Source organism: Trichoderma aggressivum, assembly GCF_033847375.1.
Source record: "Trichoderma aggressivum f. europaeum strain CBS 100526 chromosome Unknown scaffold_006, whole genome shotgun sequence".
Classification (NCBI taxonomy): Eukaryota; Fungi; Ascomycota; class Sordariomycetes; order Hypocreales; family Hypocreaceae; genus Trichoderma; species Trichoderma aggressivum.
The window spans coordinates 120114-147685 of NW_026946372.1; the positions used below are offsets into that span (position 1 = coordinate 120114).

The following is a 27572-nucleotide window of genomic DNA, read 5'->3' on the forward strand; positions in this document are numbered from 1 at the left end:
GATGAGGCTTTCCTGTGGTCGTCGAAGCAAGAAGACCGCGTCGACCGAACTCGAGTCGCGAAAAAAAAAATTACAAAAAAAATAATAAAACAAAACAAAAAATCACAAAAAGCACGAGCACGGCCCGGTCGGCGTCAGGGCGTGTCGTCGTCAGCCGGCCGGTCGCGGCTCTACGATCGCTCGATCGCGACGGTCAAGCGTCGAACGCCGACGTTCTGCAGCGACAGCGCCTCGAATCTTGGATCTCGAATCTCGACGTTTGTCCCTCGTTCCTTGTGCTTCCTGTCCGTCCCTCGTTTTCTATCCAGCAAACCCGGAATCCTGGTTCGGGGGTGTCGTTAATGGGGCTGGCAGAGGCGTGCAAAGCGTGGAGGTGCGCGCTGGGTAGGAGGTGTGGGCAGAAAAGACCAGCGAGAGAGAGAAAAAAAAAAAGTGCGAGCAGGCAAACTGCTGGTGTGCGTTTGGGGAACCTTGGGGGGTTGAGAGAGGGGGTTTTTTTTTGAAGAGGGGGGGAGAGGGGGGGGGGGGGGGGGGTTGACAAGCAAGATCTAGACGATGGGGGGGGCAAAAGTTGTGCTTCTTCTCTCTCTCTCTCTTCCCGTCTTGCTGCTGACTGAGCCTTGGGGTCCTGAGCGCTGAGAATTTTTCTTCCCTTCTTTCGTGTCTTCTTGTCACTTTTTTTTTTTTCCCTCTCTGCCTCTGTCTGGCCTCTACCACGGCGCTGGCATGGATTAGCGATGGGCTGGGTTTATTATGGGCTGGGCGGACAGACCCCACCCGCTGTTTCCCACGCCCAATTCGCCAGCGACAACAGGGGGGGTTGCGTTTTCCCATGTTCCCTTCGGCACTGCACTGCCCCCCCAGCTGCTGCCTTGTGAATTTGTACCGCTACCTAGCCGTTAGGTACCCTTCTCCAGCGATGCTTGTACATGCGAATCCAGGGATTCGATTGATGACATCCATCGGTTACACAAAAACCTCTCCCACAGCAACTCGTACTCCGAACTAACCCTGTCCTTCCGCTCGGAGCATCACATCGCTCCAGGTCAGGTTCAGGGTCCGGCATCGAGCAAAACGGGATGCTGCTCAGCCCTATCTATCCGCCACATCGAACGCGCATCTCATCTTCCCCCCCCTCCATCCTTTGACGATTCATTCCGGTCGACGTGCTCCGTCCAGGTACTGACGCATCCAAGCTGAGGTGTACGGGTAACACACACGAGCACGCAGCACTGGGCGGTATAGGTACTCCGTGTCGACTCGTCCTGTACTCGGCATGCCGGTAGCGCGACCGTCTCGAGTACCTCCTCGTACCGCTACCTGGTGCCTCTGATCCGGCCACCATGCAGGGCCTTTGCTGTGCTTTGTCGTCATACCTCGCATCCCCCAAGCCCCCCCTACCTCGCCCTCAGGTTACCTGTACTCCGTACTCGTACTTTCGTTTCACACATACCATCCCAACGTGCCAAGTATAGCACACACAAGAGACCATCCCATCCATCCAAAAAACGCCGTCGAATCACCTCGTCAAAGTCCGCCTGGCCACCTTGCGCATGCGCCATGTGATGTCAGCCCGGCCAAAACTTACGTGAGCCTCTGCCCAATCCAACCGCGAGCTGCTCTGTCCGTTTTAATGGGGTGCCAATCTCACAAGCGCCGCAAGCACAGTGTCGAGTGTCCGCCACTCAGCGCGCCTTTTACCCGCGCCAAGGGAGCCCCCAGAGAGGTAGAAAGCGGAAGCGGGAGACTTGACTTGGTCACCTGCTAGATGCAGCGTGTGCAAAAAAAAAAAAAAGGAAAAAAAAAGGGAATTCCGGCCTGGATTTTGCGATCCGACAACCCTGGCCATGCCAACGCGGTGGACCCCCAGCTGAGATGCCTGGTACTGGCATGTCTCACCTTTTTTTCGCTGGTACTGCTACTTTGCTTGCTCTGTCCAGCCTGTGCTACGTACTTGTACTTGCCAAAAAGATTTGTGCGATCCGTCAAGAGACCCGTTCGTTCGTCTATAATAGGCTGTATCGAAACTCGTACATGTGATGTGTAGTACCTTGCGCTGCTCCCCCCCGTACGTACATACAAAACTGTCAACAGCTCTGCCGGCAACAAAAAAGAGAGGAAAACAAGCCAGTTCTGTCTCTCACTCTGCCGGCAACCAAACAGAGAAAAAAAAAAAGGCCAGTTCTGTCTCTCGCTCTCCCTTCGCCAAGTCATAGATTCGGCTCGACCACACGGCCCGTCAGCAATCCAGACCACTCCGGGGCACTGCCACTAATCCTCTTTCTGATCTGCATTGCATATGCATACAAACTACTTGTAGCATAGCATCTCTGCCGACGATAAAAAGGAAAAGAAAGGAAATCCAAAGCTAAAAAGGTAGTGTAACGAGAAGTAAATACTAAAAAAAAAAAAAAAAAAAAAAAAAAAAAGATACGCGATAGGTAGACAAGGAGATGAAAGATGTAAGAGAGGAGTAGGAGAGAGGATCAAGTAAACGACAAAAAGAAATAAATAGGAAAAAGGAAAAAAAAAAAACAAGACATCATATATCGAGGAGAGACGGGACACTGCTTCTCGTGCTGGCAGCGCCCCATACGTCACCCTCCGTTCCCCTGCAGGGTAAATGCCCAATGCCACCCAACAAACACCGCTTGACCGACACAACGCTCTCGGTATGTCATGTGAATGCGAGTTGTAACCCACGCCGCCCCCCGTCGTTATGCTCGTGGATATCAAATCATTGTATCGCGTCTTTGTGGCCTGGTTCCCATATATACGCCTCGCCTGCTCTTGCTGCTCATGTAAATGTCCAAAACATGTCTCAAATGGCCAACGGAGAAAAGAAACAAAACAAGAATGAGAGGGTATGAAAAAAACAAAAAGTGAAAAACAAAAAGAAGAGAGATGAAATCCCAAATAAGACAACGCAAAAATAAAAAAGAGAGAGATTATTGAAAAAGGGAGCGTAAAATCATCATTCGCCGCCGCCGCCGCCGCCGCCGTCTGACGGACGCTTCCGTTTGCGCGGTCGCCGCCCTTGCTTCTCCTCGTCGTCCACAAAGTGGTTCTTTTCAATCTGGTGCTGCCGTAGGTTGTCCGCGCGCTTGCTGTACTGGCTCGTGCAGCCCGGGTAAGGGCATCGGAAGGTTTGGGGGTTCTCGCTGTGTATCGTCCTCATGTGCTTGGCCATGCTGCCCATGAACCACCGGGGGTCGCCCTTGGGTCGATAGCCGCAAATCTTGCAGCAGCTGTCGGATTCCACCTTGGTCGACGATGCCGATGCCGATGCCGATACCGATGCCTCTGCCTTGTTGGGCGTCGATGCAATCGGGGATATCAGCGCATCGTCTTCCCCCAGCAGCAGCGCATCAGCGTCCATAGGCCGAGGCGCTGCAAGCGTGGCTATGGCGGCAGTGCCGTCTGCTGCTGTGACTGTGACAAATGCGGCATCTCCTGGTGTCCACCTCGAGGCTCCCATGAGTGGGGCGCCGGCAATGGCCGCAGGTTCGGCAACATCGTCGTCCAATCCTTGGTCCGGATCAAAGTCGAGCATTGAGCCAAAGTCGATGTCGAAGCTGTTTGGTATCACGCCCACGATTCCATTGAGCGCTCCGGAAGACGGCGCCGATGACTCAACGCCGGCCTCCACAGTGACTGGGTTCCTGTTGGACTCCTTCATCAGCAGCTGGATGCCGCACCGGTGGTACGTCGATCGCGAGCTGAAAAACGGGCTCTGCGTGTACAGCGAATCGGTCTGCCGACGGACGACTTCGACATATTCGCCAAAGAATGCGTCGGGAGGTAGGTACGTCTAGATGTTTCCCCTGGTTAGCTGTCGTTGCATTCTTTATTTTTGGAAAATAAAAGTGGCTCTCTATCTCACCCTTCCGGCCTGCATCAGCTCTAGCTCCAAGCGACGGACCGTTCCCACCTCGCCAGAGTTGATTTGGCCAATGAGTCTTTCCATGCGGAGTTCAAACCCTGGGTAGTGAGAGTATTCATGAGAAAAGATGTTGTCAATCATGAACCTGGCTGCAATGGCGAACGGCGAATTGTGGCTTGCTCCAAGGCCGTCCTTGTGGTGCTGCATGGCAAGTTCAGAGGCCTGTCCCGTATAGCTGCTGTCATTGATGGCCATGTACTCGAGCTCTATGGTATAGCACACACACATACACACATTAGCGTCTTGAGCAAAGGGAGGGAAAGGGACGGGAGGATTGAGTGCGCATATGTACCATCTAGGAAGTAGGCCGCAATCAGTATCAGCGGGTCAGGCCTCGACCATTGAGGGAACCGTTCGGGCTGTTTGCCCTTGGACATGCCGGCACTAGGAACCGGTGACCTTGACTTCAATAGTGCAATAATCTCGTCATCGTTTACTTGACTGGGCTTCCAAAGTGTATAGACAACCTCGATGAATGATATCTTGTCGTTGTCCGAGAACCAATCGCTGTACAGCAATGCTTGCTTAAAGAGGGCAGCAGAGTGCTTGGCGACATCTTGTTCATGGATCACCACGGATAGAGAGAAGACGATGTGGACGAAGCAAACGAGATTCAGGGGCGATGAGGCTTGGCGGCCTTCCAGGATCTCAGTCATGGTCTCCAGACCAACAGCCGCGATGGAGGGGAGCGACATCTGGTTGAGCTGCATGAAGATGGGGTTTTCATTAATGGTGTCGAACTTGCTGATTGAATCGGCAACATGCATCCGGAGCGTGTCATGGACTGATCTGGCCAGTGACTGCGTGGTAGTGGTGATGGTGGTGGCGGTGGTGGTGAGGTTGGAGGCATTGGTGGTATTCTGCATCAGACTTGGCTCGGTGTTACTGGTAGTTTGCTGTGGTACAGGATGTGGCGGCGGCGGCGGCGCAAGGCCAAGGTCGACACTATCGGGTGAGGGCAGCTGAGGTTCCAATTGGAGCTGGAAAGGAATATCAGTGTTGAAGGAGAAGGCGGCCTGGTCCAGGCTCATGGGCGCCTGTGTCTTTTGAGGATCCATGGTGGAGGGCAAGTCAAACATGGGAATGTCGGCGGGAAGCTCTGATGGGCACGAGTTGGCCACCATGTTCTCAAACTCCAAGTTGCTAAAGGGTTTTGGTCTCGTCGAGGTGGTGGTACCGTCAGCAGTATTAGTAGCAGTAGCAGCAGTGGTGGTGGTCGAGAAGGGACCGACGGGCAGGAGGCTCTGAGGACTGATGAGGTCGTCAGGTGACGTCAAGGCAGACTCGAAGCCGGACGTCTTTGTCCATCCGTTGGACCAGCCCGACATGGGCGAGATGTTGTAGCTGGCGGTGCTATCAGTGCTGTCGGTGCTGTCGGTGCTGCTGGTGGACCGGACAGAGGAGCTCGGGGCCAGCACCCTGCTGCGTCGTCTCCCTTGGCCTCGGAACTGGTCGAGGTGGGTGTTGACCTGCAGCGTTGGACGATCGACCAACCGCGACGTGCTCGACTTCATCAGGCTCTGAGGTGCCACGGTCTGGGGGGAAGGTGGTGAAGGTGGTGAAGGCCTCCAATTTATGAAGTCTGCTTCCATAGTCGACGGCAGCGGCGCGGTTCCCGGGTGGGAGCCTGGTGGTGAGATGGGGTATGTGGATGGGGGGAGACAGGGGATCATCCCAGGGGCGGGTATAGGCTCAGTCTCGGTCTCACACTCCGGGATAGTGGGGAGCAGCACCTCGCTCGAACCGATTTCATGTATCTCGTTCGAGGAGAGTTCGGCCTGCGGAGGCGGAGGCGGAGGCGAGAAGAGCACATAGTCGTAGCTTGGGGGCTCGTCCTCACCCCCGCCAGCGCTGCCGCCGCCGCCGTCGCCCACGCCCACGCCCAAGCCCATGCCCATGGACGCAACCAGCGCCAGGCTATGGGACTTTGGCTTGTGGCCCAGCGAGCTGAAGAAGCTCTTGGCCATGGTCATGATCTTTCTCCTCTTGGACGGGTGGCCCAGACAGCGCCTGCACTTGACATCGCTGAGCTGCTCGGGCTTCTCGCAGTCATAGCACCAGTATTCTCCGCCGGCGAGGTGGTCGCAGGAATACAGGTGTTGCAGCATGAGCTCATGGTTGGGGAACCTCTTGCGGCAGCGCAGCAAGGGACACTCCCGCCGCTCTTCGGAAGTCATCTTTGGGCAGGCATTGCGCTTGACGGCTGCCCATACGATGAACCTGTGCAAGGCACACTCGTCGCTCGAAGTGTTGCGTGAGCTTCAGGGGAGGAAGCAAGAAAACCGAGAGTCAGTACGTAGCACATGAAACAAGAAGAAACAAAACAAAATAAAGACCAAAAAAAAAGTAGGGAGGCGACGAGGCGGAGCAGAAGGAAGAAGAACGAGGATATCAACTAATCGTTTGTCCTGGTCTTGACCAACACCCCCCGTCGTCTCCCTGAGGGTTTCCGTCAAACAGGGCTTTTTTTTCACTTACACACAGGAAGTCGGCATCTCGCCGTCGACTGACGAAGTCACTGAAGATTTCGAGCAGCTGCTGCTGGAAGAACATGAAGCACTTGTCGACGAGCGCCTGGGAGCCAGACGACTGCCGGTTGGGCTTCGGACCAGACGCCGCAAGGCCAGGGCACCAGGGTCGTCGACTTTCTTGTTCTCCATGGCGGTCTGTAGCTATGCCCTTGACTCTGGTGCTTGGTGGTCGAAAACGGGCCCGGGCATAAGGGCAAGGTGCCGTAGGGCAAGGTATAGACGCAGGCTTCTCCCAACCAAGGGGCCGTTGATGTGGAGATGGGCCTGAATCGGGGGGCTCGAATAAGATGCTGTACAGCAAAGTGGCAAAGTGTAAGAGGATAGACGGGCAGGTCGAGGCGAGCGGCCACCTTTCAGGCACCGTCCATGGTGTTTTTCTTTAATCGCATGAGCGTGAGCTGGAGCCTTGGAGGCAGCTTGCCAACGGTCCTACAAGCACGGGCGAATGAGGTCTAGGACTTTGCATCGAGCTTAGTAGGACTCGCGCAGGGGTCTCTCTGGGCCGGCTTGGTGCATGCCCACCGTTCCGCGGCTGATTCTCGATTTCGCAAGGCGACCAAGAGGAGGGAGGGGGGGGGGACCAAAGGGATCCTCCTGATGGGCCAATTCTTGTCTTGTCTTTGCCAGGCTGATCCCTGCGCGCTGCATCCCAAATCGGCCCCCCGACTGTGGCTTGAGGCCAAGTACCCTTTGGAGACCGGGCCTGCATCGTGTTAGTGCTCGTACGCAAGGCACCGGAGTAGTAGCAAGCGATGACGGGCTTGTTGCGACGACGAAGGCATCACGAGGACCGCCGCCGTTGTTGGCCTTCTTTTTCTTTTTTTCTTTTTCTCGGGCTTGGTTCTCTCTGGGCATCTTGATTCGATCATGACGGACATCGCCAACTCCGTTAGTGCCCGGGATATTTGCGTGCCGTGGAGTGCAAACTACAAAGTGTAAGAAAGGGTCTGGTTGTTGGAGGGCTTAGGCCTTAGTTCCCGTACCTACTAGGTAGTTTTTGCTCGTGAACGCTGCTTAACCGAGGGGCAGCTGCGCCACATCCAGGTACAAGCAGAGATAAAGCTGAGGCGCAGAGAGCCGCTAGTATCTGACCATTGGGGCCCAGCATCAGATCAGGGAACTTAGTCGGACAAGTACTTGGGCAAGTATTGCTGCCGGCAAATATGACGTTGACGCCGTCGTTGTTGTTCATTTGCCATCATTGCGGTTCTCTAGTTTTCTCATCATTCTGCTTTCGGGCGTCTGTTGTCTCAGATTCGATCATCAATGCAGCCTCCTCACACCCACTTTGGTTTTGCCATGTTCCCTTTTTTCTATTTTGACTTCTCCTCAATACTCAACTCCCTATAACGCACACGCGTACGGAGCATACAGGTTACGTACGTACAAACACACCAATACTACCTCCCAACCACCAAGCAAAAAATACCTACAGGGAGCAAAAAAGAGCCTCCATCCCCCTCCTCCCCCCCAACCGTTTTTGAGAGCCTCCAACCTCTGCCACCGCCAATTAACAAAAAAACAACCACAAACCGTGACCGCTCTTCGGGCATAATCGCAACGCCCGGCTCTCCCCCCCCCTTTATTCCTGATTCCATGTAGTCGTGACCTCCAGAATCATACAATTCGTACATTCGAGCCGCCAAGGCCATCTGTAATGCTACATGGCCAGCTCCGTTGTCTCCGTCCCTGTGCTTTGGCGTTTTTCTTTGCTGGCATTTGCGACGTGAAGCCACGTCAACTCGGCAAACTCACCAAGTGGGGTGATTTTTTTCTTTTCCTCTTTTCCTTCTTTTCTCTTGTTTGTTGTCCTTTTTGGTCTTCCATTTTCTCACGGTGTTTTTTTTTGTTGGTGTTGGCAACTCATGATTGATGCCAACTACTGCAGGGCCTACTGTACTCGTACGTGTAGGAGGTATGTGTGGCCTTTTGGGAGCATGTTTAGCCCCTGAGAGCCAACACAACAACACAACAACACAACAATTCAATTTTCAATATATTACTTATTTATTTTTATTTAATCATTGTTTGTTTTCTTTAGGCTCTTGTCCCTTTCTCTGTTCAACCCAAACCTCGCACCATTTCTTTCTTCTTCTCTCGCGTTCCTGATCGGTACCACCGGAGCACAAGAATCCTTCAACTCGCCCTTGCACCACCCCAAGGCATCTTTTCGCTCCCCCTATTACGCAAAAAACAAGTAAACACAAGCCACAGCCAGAAAAGAATGCCATTCCTGTGGCGGCCTGTTGATTGTCGCGCTAAAATAATAACACATGGATGGAAGCCAGAAAAAAAAAGAGTAGCCACTTCAAGGCAACTTACGAGCCTTCACAAGGCTGACTCGGGCCTCTAGACTCTTCTCTAGTCCTGTAAGACGGAGCCCACACAAAACATGACCCAAAAGCCCGTTTGCCCGTGAAAATCGAAATTCCCGCCCCCAAAAAAACAAGAAACTGCCCATTCATGGGATCAGATAAACAAAACCATTCCGTATTGGCGACGGTTGCCTCTTTGGAAGTGAGATTTCTTTCTATTACCGAAATTCCGACTGTAGTAGGTAGTACCTAGACGCGGCCCCTACTATACTTGATTCATAACGTGTGTCAGCAGCGGGTGGCGATACTTCACCTGCTAGGTTTCTTGTGGTGACATCGTCTCTCGACAGGTAGACATTTTTAGACGTGGGATTTGGACATTTGACTTTCAATACTACTAGCAGGCTTTTTGCAAAAAAGTACTCCGTACATGCCATGTACAAACTGATTCGAAGCGAGCTCACCTGAGCCGTTGTCACACAAGCACTGGTGGCAGTAGGAAAATGCCCAACCCTTCATAGCAGACAATTGTGATATTCCCCGCGCTGGGCTCGCCAATACTCCGTACTCTTATATATACATAAACTAAGGAAAATACTTTGACTAAAGAAAGGGCTCAAACATATGATATGTATGCCGTAATGTGCGTTGCGTCGCATGCGGTGCTGTGCGGTGCTGTGCCGTGCCGTATGTGTGTGTGACCTGAACAAAGATGGTGAAAACGTTCTTACAAGGCGTGCAGCTTATAGCAGCTTGCCTCTCGCCATGACTTCTCTCAACACCTTGAGCTTCTCCTCCGTGACTCGAATCGCTTCCTGCACTTCTCGCTCGTCCATGCGCTCTTCTCTCAGCTTGTCTTCCAACGTTCGCGGGTCTGCCTCTCGCCTGCGAGCATTCGACCGTTCTACCGAAAGCCGCTCCAGGCTCACCCGCTCTTCCAGCCAGTCCCAGAGCTCGCTGTCTTCCCGGCGCCACATCTCGTCGTATGCCGCAAGACGATATGCGCTCGGCATGGCGGGTTCATGCCCAAACGGTGCGGGGCTCTTGTTGTTGGGCGTGAGGCCAAACCCAAACCAAGTCGCAACCAACAACCCCACGAGGAGCCCGTAAACGATATTGCCCGTGAGGATCGGTTTGAGGATATCGACAATGGGTTCCAGGATCGGGCGCACCGGTTCCAATAGGCCCCAGTTTGGTTCTTCCTTCTTGGCGCGTGCACTTGGGCTAATGGATTCGGTTGATGATTGCAGCGCCTTGCTCTTCTTGCCCTTCTTCTTGCCCTTTGCAACTCCGGTTCCGTTAGTAGCGGACCGCGGTCGGGTAGAAACAGCCGCCTTCAGGGCTGCAAATAAATCTTTGCAGTACTGGGCCTGGCCTTCGTTGACATTCTTCTCAATGGTACCTATATCAAAGTGACATGTTAGCTAGGCTGTAGATGAAAAGCAAGAAAATGATATGGAAAGAACAGGGGACACATACCCTTGAGCCAACTCTTGCCACTCCATTCTGTAGTGCAGTTGACCTGCACACGAGTGGCATTGTTCTCAGCCCACGAGAGACAGTACTTGGTCTTGACGCGGAAAATGTTTCCGCTGGGGACGTCGGGGTTCTGCGTCGCCACGCTCACGTTAACCGCCTTTTCATAATCGATATTGTCCACGGTCTCGGTGACGATACACTTTGTCTGCTTGGGGCCAATCGGGGCATTCAGCGGCTTGATATAAGTGAATCCGCGGGTGCGGCTGTCTGGACCCATGCCCTTCTTGTCCTCCATCTGCAAATCAAAGCACTTTTGGTTTTCCGTAATCCACTTGCCCATCCATTCGGCAGAGGATTCACCAAACAGCATGCTGAATACCTTGCCCAACGGGGCTGGGATGATCTCGTCGGCCAGGAACTTGTCATAGTGCGTATCGGCGTCGCCACACTCGGTCGGAGCGTGAGTCGCAGGGCCCGGGAACGTTCCGGCGCCGGCTGCGGTGGCCTGCCCCTCTGCCGCCCCATCAATCACAGCTGCGCTGGGAGCGACAGCGCCGGATGCTTTCCTATTTGGCTTGCCGCTGTCTGCGCCGTTGCTGCTGGCGTCTGCTGCCTGAGGCTCGGGGGCTCGGTCGCTGTCCTCCTCGTAGAAATCTTCATCGTCGTCATCATCGCTGTCCCCTTCAGAGTCAGATCCGGCTGGCGTCTCTGGTTCCAGGCCCCCGGCCTCGACGTCAAGCTTTTCGGTCTTGTCACCGCCGGTGCCCTCTAGACGAACTCCGTTGAGAGTGCTAGTCAACGTGGGGTGGCCAAGCTTCCAGATGTTGACAATCAAGTCGTATGTAGCATCTCTACTAGTGAAGCTGGCAAATATGTGTTTGGCATGGAGAGTTGATATCATGAGTCCGTTTTTGAAGACGAGCGCAGTGCTTCTCTTCTCGACGGATACAATCTCGTCAAAGCTCATGACCAATGTCGTTGTCCACCCGAGAATGTTGCTGCTAAAGCAAAGATGGCCTTCTGAGACGTATAACCGACCGTGCGCGAGAATCTCTCTCTGCAACGCACAGCTATAGTCCTCGATAAGGTAGTCATCATCCGGTACACTCTTGAAGAATGTGTGGAAGTCGCGGTTCCTCTTTTTACTAGCAATGGCGAATCCCGTGAGCTTTGGAGCTGGGCCAGCTGGCGCCGGCGGCGCGACCGTGTTTGTGGTGGCTGTCGAGCTTCCCCGTTTCCTTTGCGAGTCGCTCTTCTCATCCTTCCCATCGGCCTGATCAGACTGCGAGCCGCCCTCCTCGCCATTGGCCGCTTCAAATAGCGACCTGGGCCTGCTGGGGGACTCGTCGAGGACAATGTCATCTCCGAGTCGAGGTTGGCTTTCTGCTGCTGGAGCAGACTCGGACCGCGCCCGCGTGTCGTTGAGATCGGGAAATCGAGACGTTTCGAGGGCGGGCATGGCTGCTGACGGTTCCATAATACCAAGTTGGCTCAAACTAAGTTCTCCGGTACCAATCGTCTTAGCTGCCGGCTCCTTTTTATCCATTCCGGAGCTTGAGTGAGCCTCGGATGGTGGGGGTTCTGCACGGTCGCCTTCTGCTTGGCTTGTGGCAGGGGGTGACTGTGGCTTAGACGCCTGATTCGTCCGACTCTTGTTTCCTCCAATGCCAATGCCACCGCCCTGAATGTTGCTACTAATCGTGCTGGCAGCGTTCTGGGCAACCGAGAACATGGACGAGAAGAAACCCGCGGAGTTCGGGGGTTGGACTTCGCCGATCTCAGGGGTGGGTGAGAGCGGAGCAGTTGTGATGTTGGATAGTTTGCTGGGCCCGATGCTGGCAGATCCCGACTTGGTTCTTCGATGCGCGCTTATACCCTGGGAAGAAGAGGAAGAGGAAAAGGACGTTGCATCCCCAGCTGATGCGGGCTCTGAAATGACGGGCGGTAGTTTCTTGTCCAAGTGTAGAGCGAGGGGGTTTGTTCTCTCGACGGGCGTGGGCGGCGTGTTTACAATGACGGGGCGGTAATTGTCGCTGCTGGTGGACGGTCGAGCCGAAGTCGTGAGCCTCGAGGGCGAGAGTATCGGGTGCTTCTCAGGGGAGGCTGTTGTCCTCGCGGCGGCTGGTGGTTCGGGGAGCTGCGCTATCTCGCTTAGAGCCTCCTTGGACGCATTCGGAGACGTGCTCCTGGAGGATCCACGGCGGAGGCGCCGAGAGAGAAGAGACGGTCGTCGTTCTCGTTCGCCGCGAGGGTCCAAGTCGGTGACCTGCACGACGGGAGATGCCAGAACTGATGTCGTGGTCGCACGAGCCAGTGGGGGGCGAGAGCTGCTTCTGATTCGGCGTTAGATCTGAGGTTGCAATGCAACGCACAAGTATGGATATTGATATGGATATGGATATGGATATGGAGGGTGGGTTGACGGCATACGTGGACAGAGGCGAATGAGGACACGGGAAGTGCGAATACGAGCAAAGGGAGGGAGAGAAGCGTGTGATTGGGCGAGAAGGAAAACGTAGAAGGAGTAGAAAAACGAATGTAGTTAAACGAGCGACGACGAATTAACAAACAAGATGAATCAAATGGCGCAGATGAAGAAAAGAAGAAGAAAAGAAGAAAAAGCTGGGCCGTGTGTGGCGCTTTGAAGGAGCGTGCGTCTGCGTCTGCGTCTGCGTCTGAGCGCGGACGGGAGAAGGAGAGGGAGAAGGAGAGGGAGGTGAAATTAACTGCAGATTGGCCCGTGGAGCTTCATGCAAGGCTGCGAGGCCTGTAACTTGCGCTACCTGTCATCTTTGGCCACTTGAGCAACGACAAGACGGAAGATGAAGGCGATGATGCATGCAAGATGCGTGGTGAATGATGTTCACAAGAAGAAAAAGACGACAATAATAACACGGACTCACCGCTCAGACTCTCCGTCCGCATCGGCGCCCCCCGACTCGTAGGACCCGAAGCTGCGGCTGTCCATCTCATCGTCATCGCCAACGTTGAGCGACGCCGCATCGTCACTGTCCCGCGCAAAGTCGCGGCCATCCTCCCGCCCTGAGGCATCCGAGTCCAGGCCTCCCGTCTTGACCCTTCGCCTGCGTTTGGCCAGAAGCTTGCCCAGGCCTCCTCCGGTGTTGCTGGTGCTGGTGCTGGTGCTGGTGTTGTCCATCCTCTTTTATCGCCTGGCCGCAAGACGCTACAGTATAGCTGGGCCGAGTGAGACACGGACAAGGCGGATCAGAGCCGGCTGATCCAGATGTCGACGGAGAATTGAAGTTTGTTGCAAATGGAGAAGAAAAGGAAGAAAAAAGTGCGAATACTATGGTGAAACGGTGTTGAATAACTGTTCTGGTAATAAGCGGTAGAGGAAAATCCCCGCTCCCGTATCTTGCAGCGGGCTTCTTTTTTTTTTATAACTATCACAGCTCTCGGAACGTCGTCGTCGTCGTAGTCGCGCGACCGTTTCCAGCATGATATGAAGATTATATAAATAGCACCGCCCGCCGTACCGACAGGACAGACTCCTGAAATCAGGATCAGGAACTAAACTTATCACAGCCCCGTTCCGGCTCTGCGCAATTTGCACGGGACGCTTGATCGGGGCCCGAGGACAGGACAGGACAGGACAGGATACGGAGTCGAGTCGAGTCGAGTCGAGTCCAGAAGATGCAAGAAATGGTCCGTCTGGGGCTAATGACGAAACAGGACAGGGAAGCTTGTCGAGATTAATGTGACGAGGCCCCCCTGGAGAGGAGAATTCGAGGTGGGGGTTGTTGTGCTTCCTAGTGCCAACATGACGGAGTCGTCGAAGAACCTTGGAAGCCCTTTGCAAACTAAAAGAAGCCCGCTAGGTTACCATGGACCGACCAATCTGTCGTGCGTCTGTACGAGTATAGAGTATAGAGTACATTAGTACCTATGTGGAGGACGGATACGGAACAGTCCACGTATGTTTCAGCGCCGTGTCGGAAGATGCAGAAACCCGAAACCCGCCGACACATGTGTAGTTCGACTATGTAAATCCTTGTCCGCAGCGTGCAATTGCTTCCTATTTGGATCTTTGCTTGATCCCTGATAAATGTAGGTACGTATTTGCCAATTGATGCTGTGGCACACGAGCAGAGTCCATGGAACGTCAAAAGCACGCTGCAGGTACCCCAAACTTACAAGACACACCCGCCCGCTCTTTGCAGATCAAATCGCCGCTTTCGCCCGCTTTCAGCTTGCACGCTGAAAGTCAAAATCTTTAGTTTTACGGCACAAATCGCCTTTAGACAAGCACCCGAGCGGAGGACAGGGAAACGGGGACCAGGAAGATTACGAATACCCACGCGTTGAATATACGCCTGTTCTTTAAGCAACTTCCACTATTATATATATATTTCTTCAGTACTAAGCTGCCATTATATCTACATTTCTCCAGTAACTGCTACTACCCTAGTAGGTACCTTACAGTCATATAGTAGTCAAAATTGGGGAATGGATGCACAGGCGTTCTCCTACAAGGCACTACTATACTTATTGAGCTGATTGAGAGCCCGCTTATATTGCTGAATGTATGTATTTATTTATTTCGCAGTCTCCCTCTTTCTCACCTCCGTTTATTGCTCTTCATACATTCAATTCAAACATTGACATGTCATGTTTCCACTCGAAAGCTTGAAGAGTGCTGTCGCTCTGACTGAAGCAATGATGAATCACCAACCAACAACTGCCTGTCCGCATACATACATACCCTGCACCAATACAATCAGCTCTTACAGCTGGTCTTACACCTTTCTATTGCTTCCAAAACAAACTCATATTTAAGAGCATTCTTTGCTTATAAACTTGTATGTAATGCAGCAGAGGACTTACAGATCAACCGCTGTTTGCAACAACATCTGTATATTAATGTCATCTCTGTACCCAAGTATCTCACAACATCTAGACTACCTAGGAAAGGGAAACAAATAAACGAAAGAACAAAACACCGCCGGGTATCCATCTCATGATTGGGCTGGAGATACTCAACCAAAACTAAGGACTGCTGAGCTTCCGGTACTTGTCAACTACGTTAGTTACTGCACGCAAGCTACGCCGCTGCACCCAGCCCTGCCGGGATAACGACCATGCTCTGACAGAACTTTGTGGTTACGTTGAGGTGTTTGAACTACGCCGCTGCACCCAGCCCTGCCAGGATGACGACCATGCTCTCACAAAACTCATCAACTCTGTTAGTTACTCAGAAAAACTACGCCGCTGCACCCGACCCTGTCAGGATAGCGACCATGTTCTCGGAAACGCTCCGCAGCCTCCAATTCCAGTCCTTGTTACCTCGGCGCTCTAATCATTCAGCCCATGCCAGCCTCCATCAAATTGGCCGCGGTTTGCCAGAACAATCGAGTGCTTGGAGCCTAGACTTGTCGTTTCTTCTTCGTATAGACCTCCGCAGTGGCTGTATGGAAGTGGTATCCAGGGTGCCTGAAGCTGAATACCACTCTCGAGACTTGCACCCACCATTGACTCTGCGTCTCTTCTTGCTCACGTTTGTTTCGGCTTTCTGTTTCGAAGAGGAGACGGGAGGAGACGGATCGGCTGCCGTGTTTTTACATCTTCTGCCGCTTCCGTCTCTGGCCATCTTCGTCCTGATCATCTTCGTCGTCATCATCGCCGTCGCTGATTCCGGATCGCTTTTCGGGGTTCGCAACAGCAGACTGTTGTACAGAAGAGCTGGCAGGAGGCATAGCAGGGGCCGGGCTTTGTCTTCTCTGGCGCTTGCGTCCGCGATCAACGTCATCCTCATCGTCATCCTCATCGCTGTCAGACCTGCGTCTCTTCATCGAGCTTTCAGCGGCACCCAGTGCTGAGGGAGTGTCGCTTGGTACATGTAGTGTGGGTACTGGGCTTTGCGTTCGCTGGCGTTTATGTTCACGTTCATCATCATCATCGTCATCATCGTCCTGGAATCTTACCCCCTTCTTCGAGCCCCCAGGAGTAGTCTGCTTTATAGAAGAGGCGTTTGGCGATGCTGCAGTTGCTGGGCTTTCTGATCTCCGATGCTTGCGGATAAGGCTATCGTTGGCGGGCCTGGATTTCTCCACAGCCGCAGCTCCATTGGCAATCCCATGAGCAGGAAAGAAGCTGTGAGATGCTGAGGCGTTATTATAAGGGCTATTCAATAGCCAACGATCATTTTCGTGATGGTTCATGTCTTCCTTGTCGGATGAATTAATCTCCCTAATCAGGTTTGAGCTTCTATTCGATGAGTGAAACAATCAGGGAGGGCGGTACCTACTGTATGTCTGTTGCTCTTTGCTCTCTGTATCCTTGCTCTTGCCTTAACCCTCTTCTTGACTTGGCATAAGCGTCAAGATCTTCTCCTGCGTAGAAATGATCAATGTCGCCCCAACGCTGTGTTCTACCCATGGAGGAATAAGGCGAAGGAGAACCCCAATGGCCCATACGACCTCTATACATGTAGTCTTTATAAATGTAGTCGCCAAAGCTTTGCACCTCTTTGCCATAGGGCTTTTGCGTCTCTTTGTCATCTGGCTTTTTCGGCTCTTCTCCAGAGTCAGCTATAGCGTTATTCGGCACATCATCTCCTGCTTCGTCCGCCTCCCAACCGAGAACGTTGCCTCGTAAGAGAGACACAAAGTACTCAAAACAGCCCGTTGTGCCGGCTTTGCGAGCTGCACCTTTAGCGGCCGAGCATGGAAATTGACATTTATCCCAAGCAATAGCTCTGGTGATGTCGGCAGTCAAATCCAATAGCTCTTCCTGCCGCTGTTGGTTCCTTTTCATGAAGAGATTTTCAAACTCCTCTTCATTGGCAGCAACTTCTGCTATTTCTGTTGCAGTCTTGAAGTATTCATCTTCGCCCAGGATCGGGATTTGCATGGTGTTGAATCGACGCCAGTAGTCCCCCCAGAGCTGTCGAGGACCACCAAGACGCTTGCCGCCGACTTTCTTGAGCCAAGCATCGTTTCGAGTTTTTCGCATAGTCACGTCTGGAGCTTTGAATAGCGTCATTTTGTTAAGTGCCGAGTCTATTGGTCGATTTGCCGTTGCTATTATTGTCGTCTCGATCGGTTTGAGCGTGTGGATATGAGTTCAATTGCTGGGCGTTTAAGTGAAGCTATCCGTAGACGTCTCAATTCTTTATATAGGCTCCGGCTGGTCCCAAACTCTTTACTACGGCGCTTAATCCCCCTCGTTTTAGCGCCCGGAATCGAGATTCCAGCTCTCGTGACACGTTCAATCTCTTTGTTCGATGCTTCAGTGCCCGCTCATCCACTCATGTTAACTCGACCTGCAAATAGGCGCACTTGAGTAACCTGTTGTGAGGGGGTTCCTTTGAAGCCTCGTTGCATCAGGTGACATCTTTCTTCATTTATCCTGCCGGTATCGGCTTGATGTGATGCAGGCCCTTGCAGAAGACCAGGCATCGGTGGAGGATAACCAATACTTTGGACGCCATAGTAATGCCCCGAGGGCCAGCCGCCAACTCTGTCATTTGGCTTGATGTGTACCACAGCGACAATCTCTTTGAAGATCAACGTTTTCTTTGTTCACATAACAGTACCGGTCCAAACTTGAGCCATAACATCTCCAGTGCTTCAACTCACTATCTCAGTCCGCACACCTGTTAGATTTGAAGTAGCTCAGAGTACCAGCGGAGGTCTGTGAGAATCATCCATGCAGGTATTAAGAATCTTCGATTGCCTTACGTCGTTGATTGGTCTAATGACAGCGAGATCACACAAACAATGTACCTTTAGACCTTCAAAGAGATGTATGGGATGGAGGCCTCACCTGACTAAAAACGTCAAAGAATCCATCTTTCTTTGTTCAATCTACAGAGCCGGGTATCGACCGGGTAGACTGAGACTAGGCGCCTTGTGAACACTCGCAACTCAACTCCATGGTCGGTGCCTGTTCATACAGACGCCTAATGTACATAAATTTACATATATATTGCCTCAAAGATGTCTTGTCGTCCTGCCTTTTAGCTATCAAATATAACATGCACATCTCGACGAGAATCCCCTACCGAGGTGGCGTGGTAAAGAATTGCATCTTGGCATCATGTCTCTTCTACCTGAAGTGGATGCGAATATGGCAGTCGCTCAGAGATCCTACGTCCCAATCGGAGAGGTCACCACCCTTCTAACAAATTCGTCACTAACTGCAGGAAATGCTCGAATTCTCATATATTCCTACCATGACCATGGCATTCTGAATGAATCACTTATTCCTCCTGTCACAGAGCTGGCCCGTGGGAGAGAGATCTCCGCTGTTTCCCAGACAACTCACGACGTAGACTTGACTATCAAATTTCCTACGCTCGACCTACAATTCCAGATAATCTATGATCCTGGGATCGATGACTGTCTTTTTGTCAATCAATCATCCATAGGCGTACGACTATTCAAATTAGGTTCCTCTTACGCCCCAATTGTTGTCGGGAAGACAGAAAGACGATCGATCCGGCCCGGATTCTGGAGGGTTGCAGCACACCCGGAATTAGATATTCATGATATTTTCGATTTTTTTTTAAACGAGAGATTATTCAATGTCTCCATTTTCGAACCAAACATATCGCCAGCAAAGCGAACTGCTGATGGCCTACAGATAGAACCAGAATGTACGGCATCTTCCCGAGAAATTATTCACAAAGGGGCCGTCCCACTTCTGGATCTGAAGGATCGGGAGACGGCTGCCATCGAAACTCAGTATGATGACGGTTCTGGGACATATCAACTTCAACGCTTCGTGCAACTAGGTCCACTAGGCCGTACGACAAATGCATCTGTATTTTCCTGCCGACATTCTGGAATACCTAAGAAACCACTAGTCGTTAAAGTCCTTGGGTACACTGGTGTGTCCGCCCTGGATCTTCCAGATATCGTTGGCCGGTGGAAGGCAGAGAAACAACTACTTGGAAATATAAAACACGTAAGTACATCCATCGTATAAACACGAGATTGAAAGCTTTCCGTCTAATTCCTTTTAGAGAAATATTGTGTCGCTGGAGGCCTTCGATGGCCGTATTTTTGCACTCTATTTAGAAGTTCTCCCGTTATCTCTTGACCGCGGATATCACTCGCCCTTTTCGAGTTCCGATGCTCATAAGATCCTAGTCGATATGACATCCGCACTTGCTTATTTATCAAGTATGAGAATAGTCCACAATGACATCAAACCAGGTAACATTGCCTACAGTTCTGAGCGCGGCGCTGTGCTTTTCGATTTCGGCTGTGCTTGTTATATAGACGAAGAGTCGAACGGCGGAACAGCTTGCTATCTCCCTCCCGAATATATGGAGAATAAAGGCCGCGGCTTGCCAGGTGACATCTGGGCCATGGGCGTCACAATGCTGTATGTGCTTCAGAAGATCGGATTTCCCGAAACACTCACAAAGAACTGGGCTTTTTCGAACCCTCATGAGTTAATCCGGGTTTGCGAAGAGGAAAATGGTGCAAGGCCTCAATTGAAGGAATGGATGGAGTATCTTGATAATAGGAGGGCGGATTTAGACCAAAATGCTGGGGTTCAGAAAGCAGTGTACCAGATGCTTGATGGAAACCGGAAATCAAGAGCTGTGGCTTATTCTATAATACATTCTACATAGTTGTCATATTTCTTTCTATATACTTCTATCTATATCTACCTATTTCTACCTACTTGTATCTATGTTAACCCATGTTAATGGATGTAATGTCTATTCAAGGATCCCGATATCCCCCAGGTTTGTTCTGTGATTTATGCGAATCAAAATGCTCAAACGCTCCGCCTGTAGCCTGGTACCGTGTACCCTTTTCTTTAAACGCGTCGACGACAAACATCACCTTTCTTGCATCCCCAACGTCTAGTCTTATACTGAGACGTCTTCCAATGTCTGTCGCTTTCCCATATCCTTGACTGTTGCCCTCTACTCATAGCTCTCTATTGGCGAAACGCTTGAATTGTAGATTAAAAAGTAGATTAGGTGACAGATGGCGAATTATCAACCGGAATGACATTGATATTCTAGTAGAGGATAAGTATTTAATTAAGGACTTGTAAGGTGGGATGATCTAAAGAGGATGGATGAATAATGCTTGATTGTCACAAGATGTGGCTGAGTCTTGTAGTGATTGCATGGAGTGAATGGCTGGATTATACTGTGATCAAAGTAGGGAGATGAGCTCTATTCATACTCAATCGACTTACACGCGCCGCGTCGATTTGAGGTGTCGTTCGACTCAATTCTCCACGAATCTTTGTGTAGTTTGTCTATGATTTTTGTGTTGTTTTCTTACTTCCCCACAAATCCTTGTGTAATTTTTTCGATGATTCTACTCCATAGAAATCTAAAAATTTCACAGATTTTGCTCCACAAATCTTTCTGTCGTTTTTCGAACAAGATTTTTGCGTTCCATGCAGATAGGTGGAGAGGAAACGGAGGAAACGCGCTGACTACTACCTATTTCCAAGAGCGACTCGGATTGCGGGGAGTTGGTGGTTTAATCTATCTTATTGAGGCAGAACTATGATATTGGCCGCGAAGCACTGCCATTTGAGCTAGAGCCTTGTGTTATTTGCTCATCTTGCGATATAGCTTTGCGTCTTTCCGGCTCCATTAGCAATAGATGTCCCTTGCATACTCTGTTTCATGCAGTTCTTTTAGATACCCGCCATTCTTTGTTCGTTTATCTTGCAATATCCATCCCTTGGTTTGTGTAAGTCTGTGCTCCTTGTATATCCGTCAAAGCTCTTCAATTCTACAGCTTACACCATCTATATGTTTCAGGTTATCAGATGCTTAGCCTCTCGGTGACAGCCTAGTGGCCGCTTCCGCCTACTAATTTTGGTTCAGCTCTAGGCTGCCAAATCGCGCAGTACCTCCAAATACCTCCTCCACCGCGGGCGGCTTGCGGCCATCCACCGTCTTTCCCGCGTATCTCCCGTCCTTCGGCATGCCGTCATAAGTGGGACGCCGAAAGTGCCCGCACAAATCACGCGCACTTTATGCGCACACAGTCCTACCACCAGAGTTCAGCTGCAAGTAAGTACATGCATTTGACAACCTCAACCTCGAACCCGCAAGCCGAAGCTGAAAGCTTGCTCAGCTCAGCTCAACCACGACGCCTCTCCCGCAAGGGGAGCAAATTCTTTACAACCTGAATAGACGTGTCAGCGCGTCTGCAACAACAACAACATCGTCGATATGGAATCTTCGCCGCTCACCAAAGCGCACGACCACGCGCGAGCCGCTGCCGTGGCCACTCGCCAATCCTCGGACACCACCGTGGCCATCAGCGAACACACTCTGGCCGCGGGCGAGTTTGCCAACGCCGCCAACCTGACGTCGAGCGTCGAGGCCCTCCGGACGCTCAAGCTGCTGGAGGAGCACCATAGGAAGCTGGCCGAGATCCTCAAGCTGCCCCCGGAGCAAGTGCCGCATGCGCGCGACGACGGCGAGAAGACGGCGTCGGAGAAGGACGGCGATGGCCTCGGCCTCGGCGCCGATGCGAGCGACGCTCTCCAGGCCGCAGTCACAAAGGCCCAGCCGCCCGGCCTGTCCCAGCGCCGCTACATGCCTCGCGAAATGTCGTCGTCCATTGCCAGCAACCTTGCGTCGGCGAGGGGCATCCGCTCCAAGGATCGCAGCCAGCCGCTCAGCCCCAGCGTGTCCAACGATCAGGCCCCCGGCAATGTCGATCCCCAGGCCAAACGCGATGCCTCCAAGGCCAAGATGCAGAACATTATGGAACGCCAGACCGGTCGCCCGACCTGGGTCCCGCCCATCGCTCCCGTGTCCAAGCAGCAAGAGGCAGCGGCAAACGGCGGCGCGTCCCCCAAGGTCGAGCAGGGTCCTCCCAGGGACGACGGTGGCTACGCCCGCTTCTACAACACCTTTGGGAGCCTGATCAACAAGATTTCTGCCCCTCTTGCTTTCGCCGGTCTGCCGCTCATCCAGGAAGAGCCCGCCACCCCTACTGAATCTGCCATGCCCTCGTCCAGTGTCACCCTGTCTCCCCCCAAGCAGCCCCGTGCTCGTGCCTCCCCGTCCCCCAGCGCCGACCCTGATCTGTCCAACATCTACTCAAAGGCCACCATGCGCGCCCTCGTCCGAGATGGCCACACTGCTGCTGACTCTTTCTACGTTGTCCCCTCTACCGGTCACACCATGTCTTATGCCAACATCCTCAGCTATGCTGAAAAGGAAAAGCGCCGGCTGGAAGCCTCGACCCATGGCGACTTCTTGCCTCAGGATGAAGACGACGATGACTTTGTTGATGCCCGTGAAGCCCCTGGTTCCTCTGTAAGCGCCCGACGACGGATCACGCGTAGCCATTCGGAAAAGGAACTGTACAACACCATCGAGGAACTCAGTCTGGAAAACAAGTCGCTGAAGGATATGCTTGACAAACTGTCGAAACGCCTCCATACTTTTGAAGCCAGCGCTCAGAGTTCTGCTCTCGCTCTCGCTGAAAGTTATCGAATCATGCCTGGCGGGTCGCCGCTCCCTGGGGGAAGCGGGAGAGCGAATGACGACGACCTGATACGCAAGAATACCGAACTGGAAGAACAACTTGCCGAGATGACGAAGCACATGGAACGACTGGAAAAGGACAACCGTAAGATGCAAAAGACGCTTGAAAAGTACCGTGAGAAGTGGGAGACTTTGAAGGCTGGTGCCAAGGCGAGGAGGGAGGCGCAAGTGACGGCCGAGAGCATTGAAGACGCACGCTCGTCTCAGGTGTGATTTTGATGTGCTTGCTGATTGCCTTCTTTTCGAAGGGGTTTGCTCCCCGATGTTAAGCCATTTGGCTACTTTTGTCTGTCTCTACTTGTGCTTTTGATGGTTGTGGTTGGTGTAGGGCAAAGAAGCGTTTTTTCCGGCGTAGATTTGCTCTAAAATATAACAAGGCGTCATCCCCCGAATGTTCTCATGACGGTGATTTGATTTGAATGCTTGATTTAATTCCACCAAAAACTGACGCTGAAGCTGATGCTCAAACTCCGGACGTAATGCCACCACCCGATGGGAATCACCAGCGTATCCCCCGGATTAAGCACAGTCTCCCAATACGGAACGTCCTTGAACTGCTTTCGAATACTCTCCCAGTCATTCCCACCGTCATCACCGTCCTCATCCCAGCCCTCCAAGACGCCAACATCTAGCTCACTCGTATTGCTCATATCAACACCATGCTCCATCCCTCTCGGCCGCAACCGTCCCGTCTCCTCAGGCGCATACAGCCTCACATATTTCGTCCCGACAACCTGGCACAGCAAATTATGATACCCATCCGTATGAAGCGGCGTGATGGTCTTGGCGGGGCCGAACCACGCGTTCAACTGGGGGACATGCACGGGCGTCTGGTTCTTGGCAGGGTCGGTGGGATGGGGAGGGACGTCGGCCCAGCAGAAGTCGGGGACGCGGATGTCGTTGCGCAGGGCGGGGATTTGCTGGAAGAGGTTGTGCTGGGCGAGGTAGCCTATTTTATCGGGCTGAAGCCTCTCATTTGGGTGTGTCGATGTTGTGGTGGTGATGCTCGGGTCAATGTATTTTGCGAGAAAGTGCTTGAACTGGACGAGTTCCTGGCTCCAGCCTTGGTCGACGTAACTCCGTCCGACTTCGACGGGGACGAGCCTCCTCCCGCCAAACGTCCTCGAGAGGAGATACTCGGGGCTGTTCCACGGCATATCTGAAAACGCGGGCCATTCCTTCGTCAGGTCGGTGAAGACGACGGGCAGCGGGTTGCCCTCGTTCATGTACTTGTCAAACATCCCCAGCGTCCAGTTTTCGTATCGCGGACACGTCCTTTCAGCGGAGAGATTCGGTCTGCCGAATGGTTCGTCGGTAGAGAATGTTGTGTCCCTTTTGATGCGCTTCCGCGGCCGTTGAGCTTCCCCCTCGGAGGTGTGCGTTTCTCCTTCTCCTTCTTCCCAAAAACGACACAGTAATTCCAACGTCTTTTCAATCCATTGTTTCCCTATGAGTTTCCCCGCGCCGCCAGCTACCACAAGTGCCCTGTCCAGACTCTCCACCACGCGATCCATGACATCCTCGTCAAACGAATCCTCTCGCGCAGCCTTTACTATAGCGTGGTACGACACGAGAATCAGCGTGTCCGTGTATATCCACCGCCAATAATACGGCAACAAATCAAACCGATACGCATAAAACGCCGTCATGCACACCGAGGCGAGGTCGTCCAGCCTCGTCTGCAGCAAATCTTCGTCTACGCCGGCGTCTGTGTTCCGGGGCAGGGATTCGTGGAGTTTGATGAGGAGCCGGGCCTGGCGCTGTAGTAATTGCTGCATTGCGAGGGCTTTTAGATCTGTGGCTGTTGGGTGTGATGGCTCGGGAGGTATGGGTTGGGAATCGGATGATGCATATTGACATGTTGCGATTGTGCCTGCAGCATTGCGATGTTGCGATAGAACTTGGTCGCGTAGGGAGGACATGATGCGGCGATGGATTAATAAGAAGAGAAGATAATATTAATTTGACATTTTACTGGGGGGGGTGCAACCGGTGAATGACTCCTGTTGATGGTATGGAAGGGGGAGAAAAAAAAGTTGATGTGGTCAAGTCCTTAGACTGGCCATGTTCCCGCCTCACTCACTGCAGGGTACCCTACCAAGTATCAGCCTATGATCACCACGTTTACTCACTCATTGATTAACCAAACAATACATCAATATTATCTATATAAGTATATATAATAGCGATTCAATCATTGTCACCGTTTGAGTTTCTTCAATTCAACAGCGTTATTTCAATCGTTACCTCACATTCACTCTCAACTCATCTCTCACTCTCAAACCTTTAGATTCGTCAGCATAATATTTTCATCCCTCACAAAAACCCGTCCCCCCAAACAACCCAAACCAAACTTCTCCCTAACGTACAAGACAATCGAATATTTTTCGTTTACATCGCTTGAGCCGCGCCTACTTCAGCACTTATTCTAACAAGTCCATACTCCCACAATGCCGTCCCGCCTACCCTCTACCAGGTAGCCGTCTCTAATACGTACACGCTCGACGACGGCGGCATTCTTGGCGCCCTCGGACGCGGCGATGCCCGCTCCGCAGTCCCATTGCCGTCCCTCGACCTTATCGTACACCTTGACCACGTCCTCGCTGGCCGCGCTGACAATCCGTCGCGCATCAAACATCATGCTGGTGACGGGGTTGTCGTAGGCGTAAGCGTCGTAGATGGACCCTGTTCGGAGATCCCATATCTGTAAAGGGCAGGTTTGTTAGCCAACACTATTACGATGAAACAGAATGGCATGGGTAGGCTTACTCTGATGCTTCGGTCCAAACTGCCCGTCACTAGATGTACGTCGTCAAACTGCAGACATGTCACGGCGCCGGTGTGGCCCACCAGGCTGCGGTGGACTTGGCCGCTTCGGAGATCCCACAAACGGACCATGCCGTCGGCGGTACCGCACGCCAGCGCGGACTCAAACACTTGCAAGGCACCAACAAAGTCAGCCGTGGTTCCCTGGGCTCGGCCGGTCGGCCTCCAGGTATCGTCAGTCGTTGCAATGGCCGATGCCTGAGCGGCCGCCCACATGACGTCGAGCGTCTGAACGCAGCGGCCCTTTTCCAAGTCCCAATGCCGGATCGTCTTGTCCGCTGAGCCGGAAACCAAGACGTCTCCTCTGAAGTGAAGTGCGGTGATTTCGTCGACGTGGGATGATAGCGTAAAGAGAGCGCAGTCGTCCATGCTGCCCTCGGGAGGCTCGATGGGCTGCGCATCGGGGTGTTCAAAAGCAATGGCGTCCTCGTCGTCGTCGCCGGCGTCCTTGCCACCTTGAGGGTTGTAGCGTGTTTTGCTCAAATCCCACAATCTGATGGTGGCGTCCATGGAACCGGTAGCTAGAATGTTATCCTCGACCTGCAATGCTCGGACCGAGGCCGTGTGGCCCTCTAGGTAGCCCATGCATCGACCGGCGTTCAGATCCCAAACCCGGACAGTATCGTCCAGTGCGGCAGTGACCAGAGTTCCAAACGGCGCATCAAAATCCATGGCCGTGATAGTATCGCGATGGGCCCGGATTTCGCGGATGCTTGATCCCGGGGCAAAGTGCTCGTGCAGAATGGGCATGGATTTCCGGCGATGGACCTTTTTCGGCTTGCGCTGCTTGCCGTCGGTGGCGGGCAGCTTCTCATAGACGGACTTGGACATGAATTCGGGGTCGTAGTCGTCGGCATCTCCCACCAGATCTCGCTCGTCCTTGGTGGCAGTGTTGCGTGCAATCTCCTCGGCCTCGTCGACGATGGCTTGGACTTCGTCGATTTTCAATTCGAGATCCATGACTACACCAGGGGGCAACCAAAGAGAGGCATTGATTAGACGAAGAACTTGATAACAGAGAATGGCAAGGGGAAAACGAAAGGCATTCTACTGGGGCGTGGGTTCAAACACCTACCATCATGCTCGAGTGTCGCCTCGTCCTGCTCAAAGCCCGCCAACCTCTCCAGCACAATCCTACGCATGCCGTAGAGATTGGCAATCTTGTTGTCTATTTCGCGGATCTCACAGCTGACCATGCTCTTGCGCACCCCCAGTAGTTCCAGCTCGTGCACCATGGTCGTCTTTTCCTTCTTGAGCTGATTCAACTTGGTCGGCGTTGCGGGTGTGTTCTCCCCCTCCTCCAGCAGCTTCCTGCCCCTCGACGGCTGTCGGCGGTGCTTCTTCCTGTCGTCGGCCAGCTCGGGGAAGCTGGCCTGGAAGCCCTGGAACAGCGAATAGGCGTTCTGGTGCTCGGGGATGTTGGACAGCAGCTCGTCGGGCAGGTGGGTGAGGGCGCGGTGCTGGATCTCGGCCGTGGACAGCTTGGACCGCACAATCTCGGTAGGGCTGGACCGGGCCATGGAGAACATGCCGCGCTGGACGCTGGGACGCTTCATCTGCTTGTGAACTTCGGCGAGGGCGGCGCGATAATGGGCTCCCGATGCCTCTGCGGCCGGGCCCATGAGCTGGCTTGCCGTGACAGTGACTTTGCGGCTGAAGGCTTCGAGTCCTCGAGTCTGCGGGCAGAGAAGAGACACGACATGGTTAGCAGGCTGCGCTCCATGGGCAAATTGCAAAATAAAAAGGACGTCTCAACGCAATGGCATGGTATGGCATGGGATGTTGCGGCGGGCAGAGTTTTTTTTTTCTTTTTTTTTTCTCTCTTGTTCCTCTTGCCGGTTTGCGACATACAGAGATGATGGACTGCTCGTCATCGGGGCCATCGTCGAAGGCATAATGGCTCTCCGAGTCAGTCATTACTCAACGGCTGGCCCGCTGCAGGCTCTGGATTCGAGCTCGAGGCAGCG

At 52.8% G+C, this 27572-nt stretch overlaps 7 protein-coding genes across 7 annotated transcripts; 2 read left to right on the forward strand and 5 right to left on the reverse strand.

Moving 5' to 3' along the window:
• Positions 1-2974: 2974 nt before the first annotated feature.
• Positions 2975-6603, reverse strand: Triagg1_2288 (uncharacterized protein; the record flags this gene model as incomplete). The annotated part of the gene is made up of 4 exons (XM_062896452.1): positions 2975-3811; positions 3884-4105; positions 4174-6163; positions 6422-6603. 4 exons carry the CDS (start codon positions 6601-6603, stop codon positions 2975-2977), a joined length of 3231 nt encoding a protein of 1076 aa, XP_062758500.1.
• A 2929-nt stretch (positions 6604-9532) lies between these two features.
• Positions 9533-13425, reverse strand: Triagg1_2289 (uncharacterized protein; the record flags this gene model as incomplete). The annotated part of the gene is made up of 3 exons (XM_062896454.1): positions 9533-10191; positions 10269-12601; positions 13172-13425. 3 exons carry the CDS (start codon positions 13423-13425, stop codon positions 9533-9535), a joined length of 3246 nt encoding a protein of 1081 aa, XP_062758501.1.
• A 2419-nt stretch (positions 13426-15844) lies between these two features.
• On the reverse strand, positions 15845-17270 carry Triagg1_2290 (uncharacterized protein; the record flags this gene model as incomplete). The annotated part of the gene is made up of 2 exons (XM_062896455.1): positions 15845-16475; positions 16534-17270. The coding sequence occupies 2 exons, from the start codon at positions 17268-17270 to the stop codon at positions 15845-15847; spliced, it is 1368 nt and encodes a 455-aa protein (XP_062758502.1).
• Positions 17271-18326: 1056 nt separating this feature from the next.
• On the forward strand, positions 18327-19872 carry Triagg1_2291 (uncharacterized protein; the record flags this gene model as incomplete). Its single annotated transcript, XM_062896456.1, has 3 exons — positions 18327-19035; positions 19096-19196; positions 19255-19872. The coding sequence occupies 3 exons, from the start codon at positions 18327-18329 to the stop codon at positions 19870-19872; spliced, it is 1428 nt and encodes a 475-aa protein (XP_062758503.1).
• A 1578-nt stretch (positions 19873-21450) lies between these two features.
• Triagg1_2292 (uncharacterized protein) lies at positions 21451-22992 on the forward strand (the record flags this gene model as incomplete). Its single annotated transcript, XM_062896457.1, has 1 exon — positions 21451-22992. The coding sequence occupies one exon, from the start codon at positions 21451-21453 to the stop codon at positions 22990-22992; it is 1542 nt and encodes a 513-aa protein (XP_062758504.1).
• A 215-nt stretch (positions 22993-23207) lies between these two features.
• Positions 23208-24701, reverse strand: Triagg1_2293 (uncharacterized protein; the record flags this gene model as incomplete). Its single annotated transcript, XM_062896458.1, has 1 exon — positions 23208-24701. One exon carries the CDS (start codon positions 24699-24701, stop codon positions 23208-23210), a length of 1494 nt encoding a protein of 497 aa, XP_062758505.1.
• A 506-nt stretch (positions 24702-25207) lies between these two features.
• On the reverse strand, positions 25208-27522 carry Triagg1_2294 (uncharacterized protein; the record flags this gene model as incomplete). Its single annotated transcript, XM_062896459.1, has 4 exons — positions 25208-25483; positions 25549-26612; positions 26681-27317; positions 27457-27522. 4 exons carry the CDS (start codon positions 27520-27522, stop codon positions 25208-25210), a joined length of 2043 nt encoding a protein of 680 aa, XP_062758506.1.
• Positions 27523-27572: the final 50 nt, after the last annotated feature.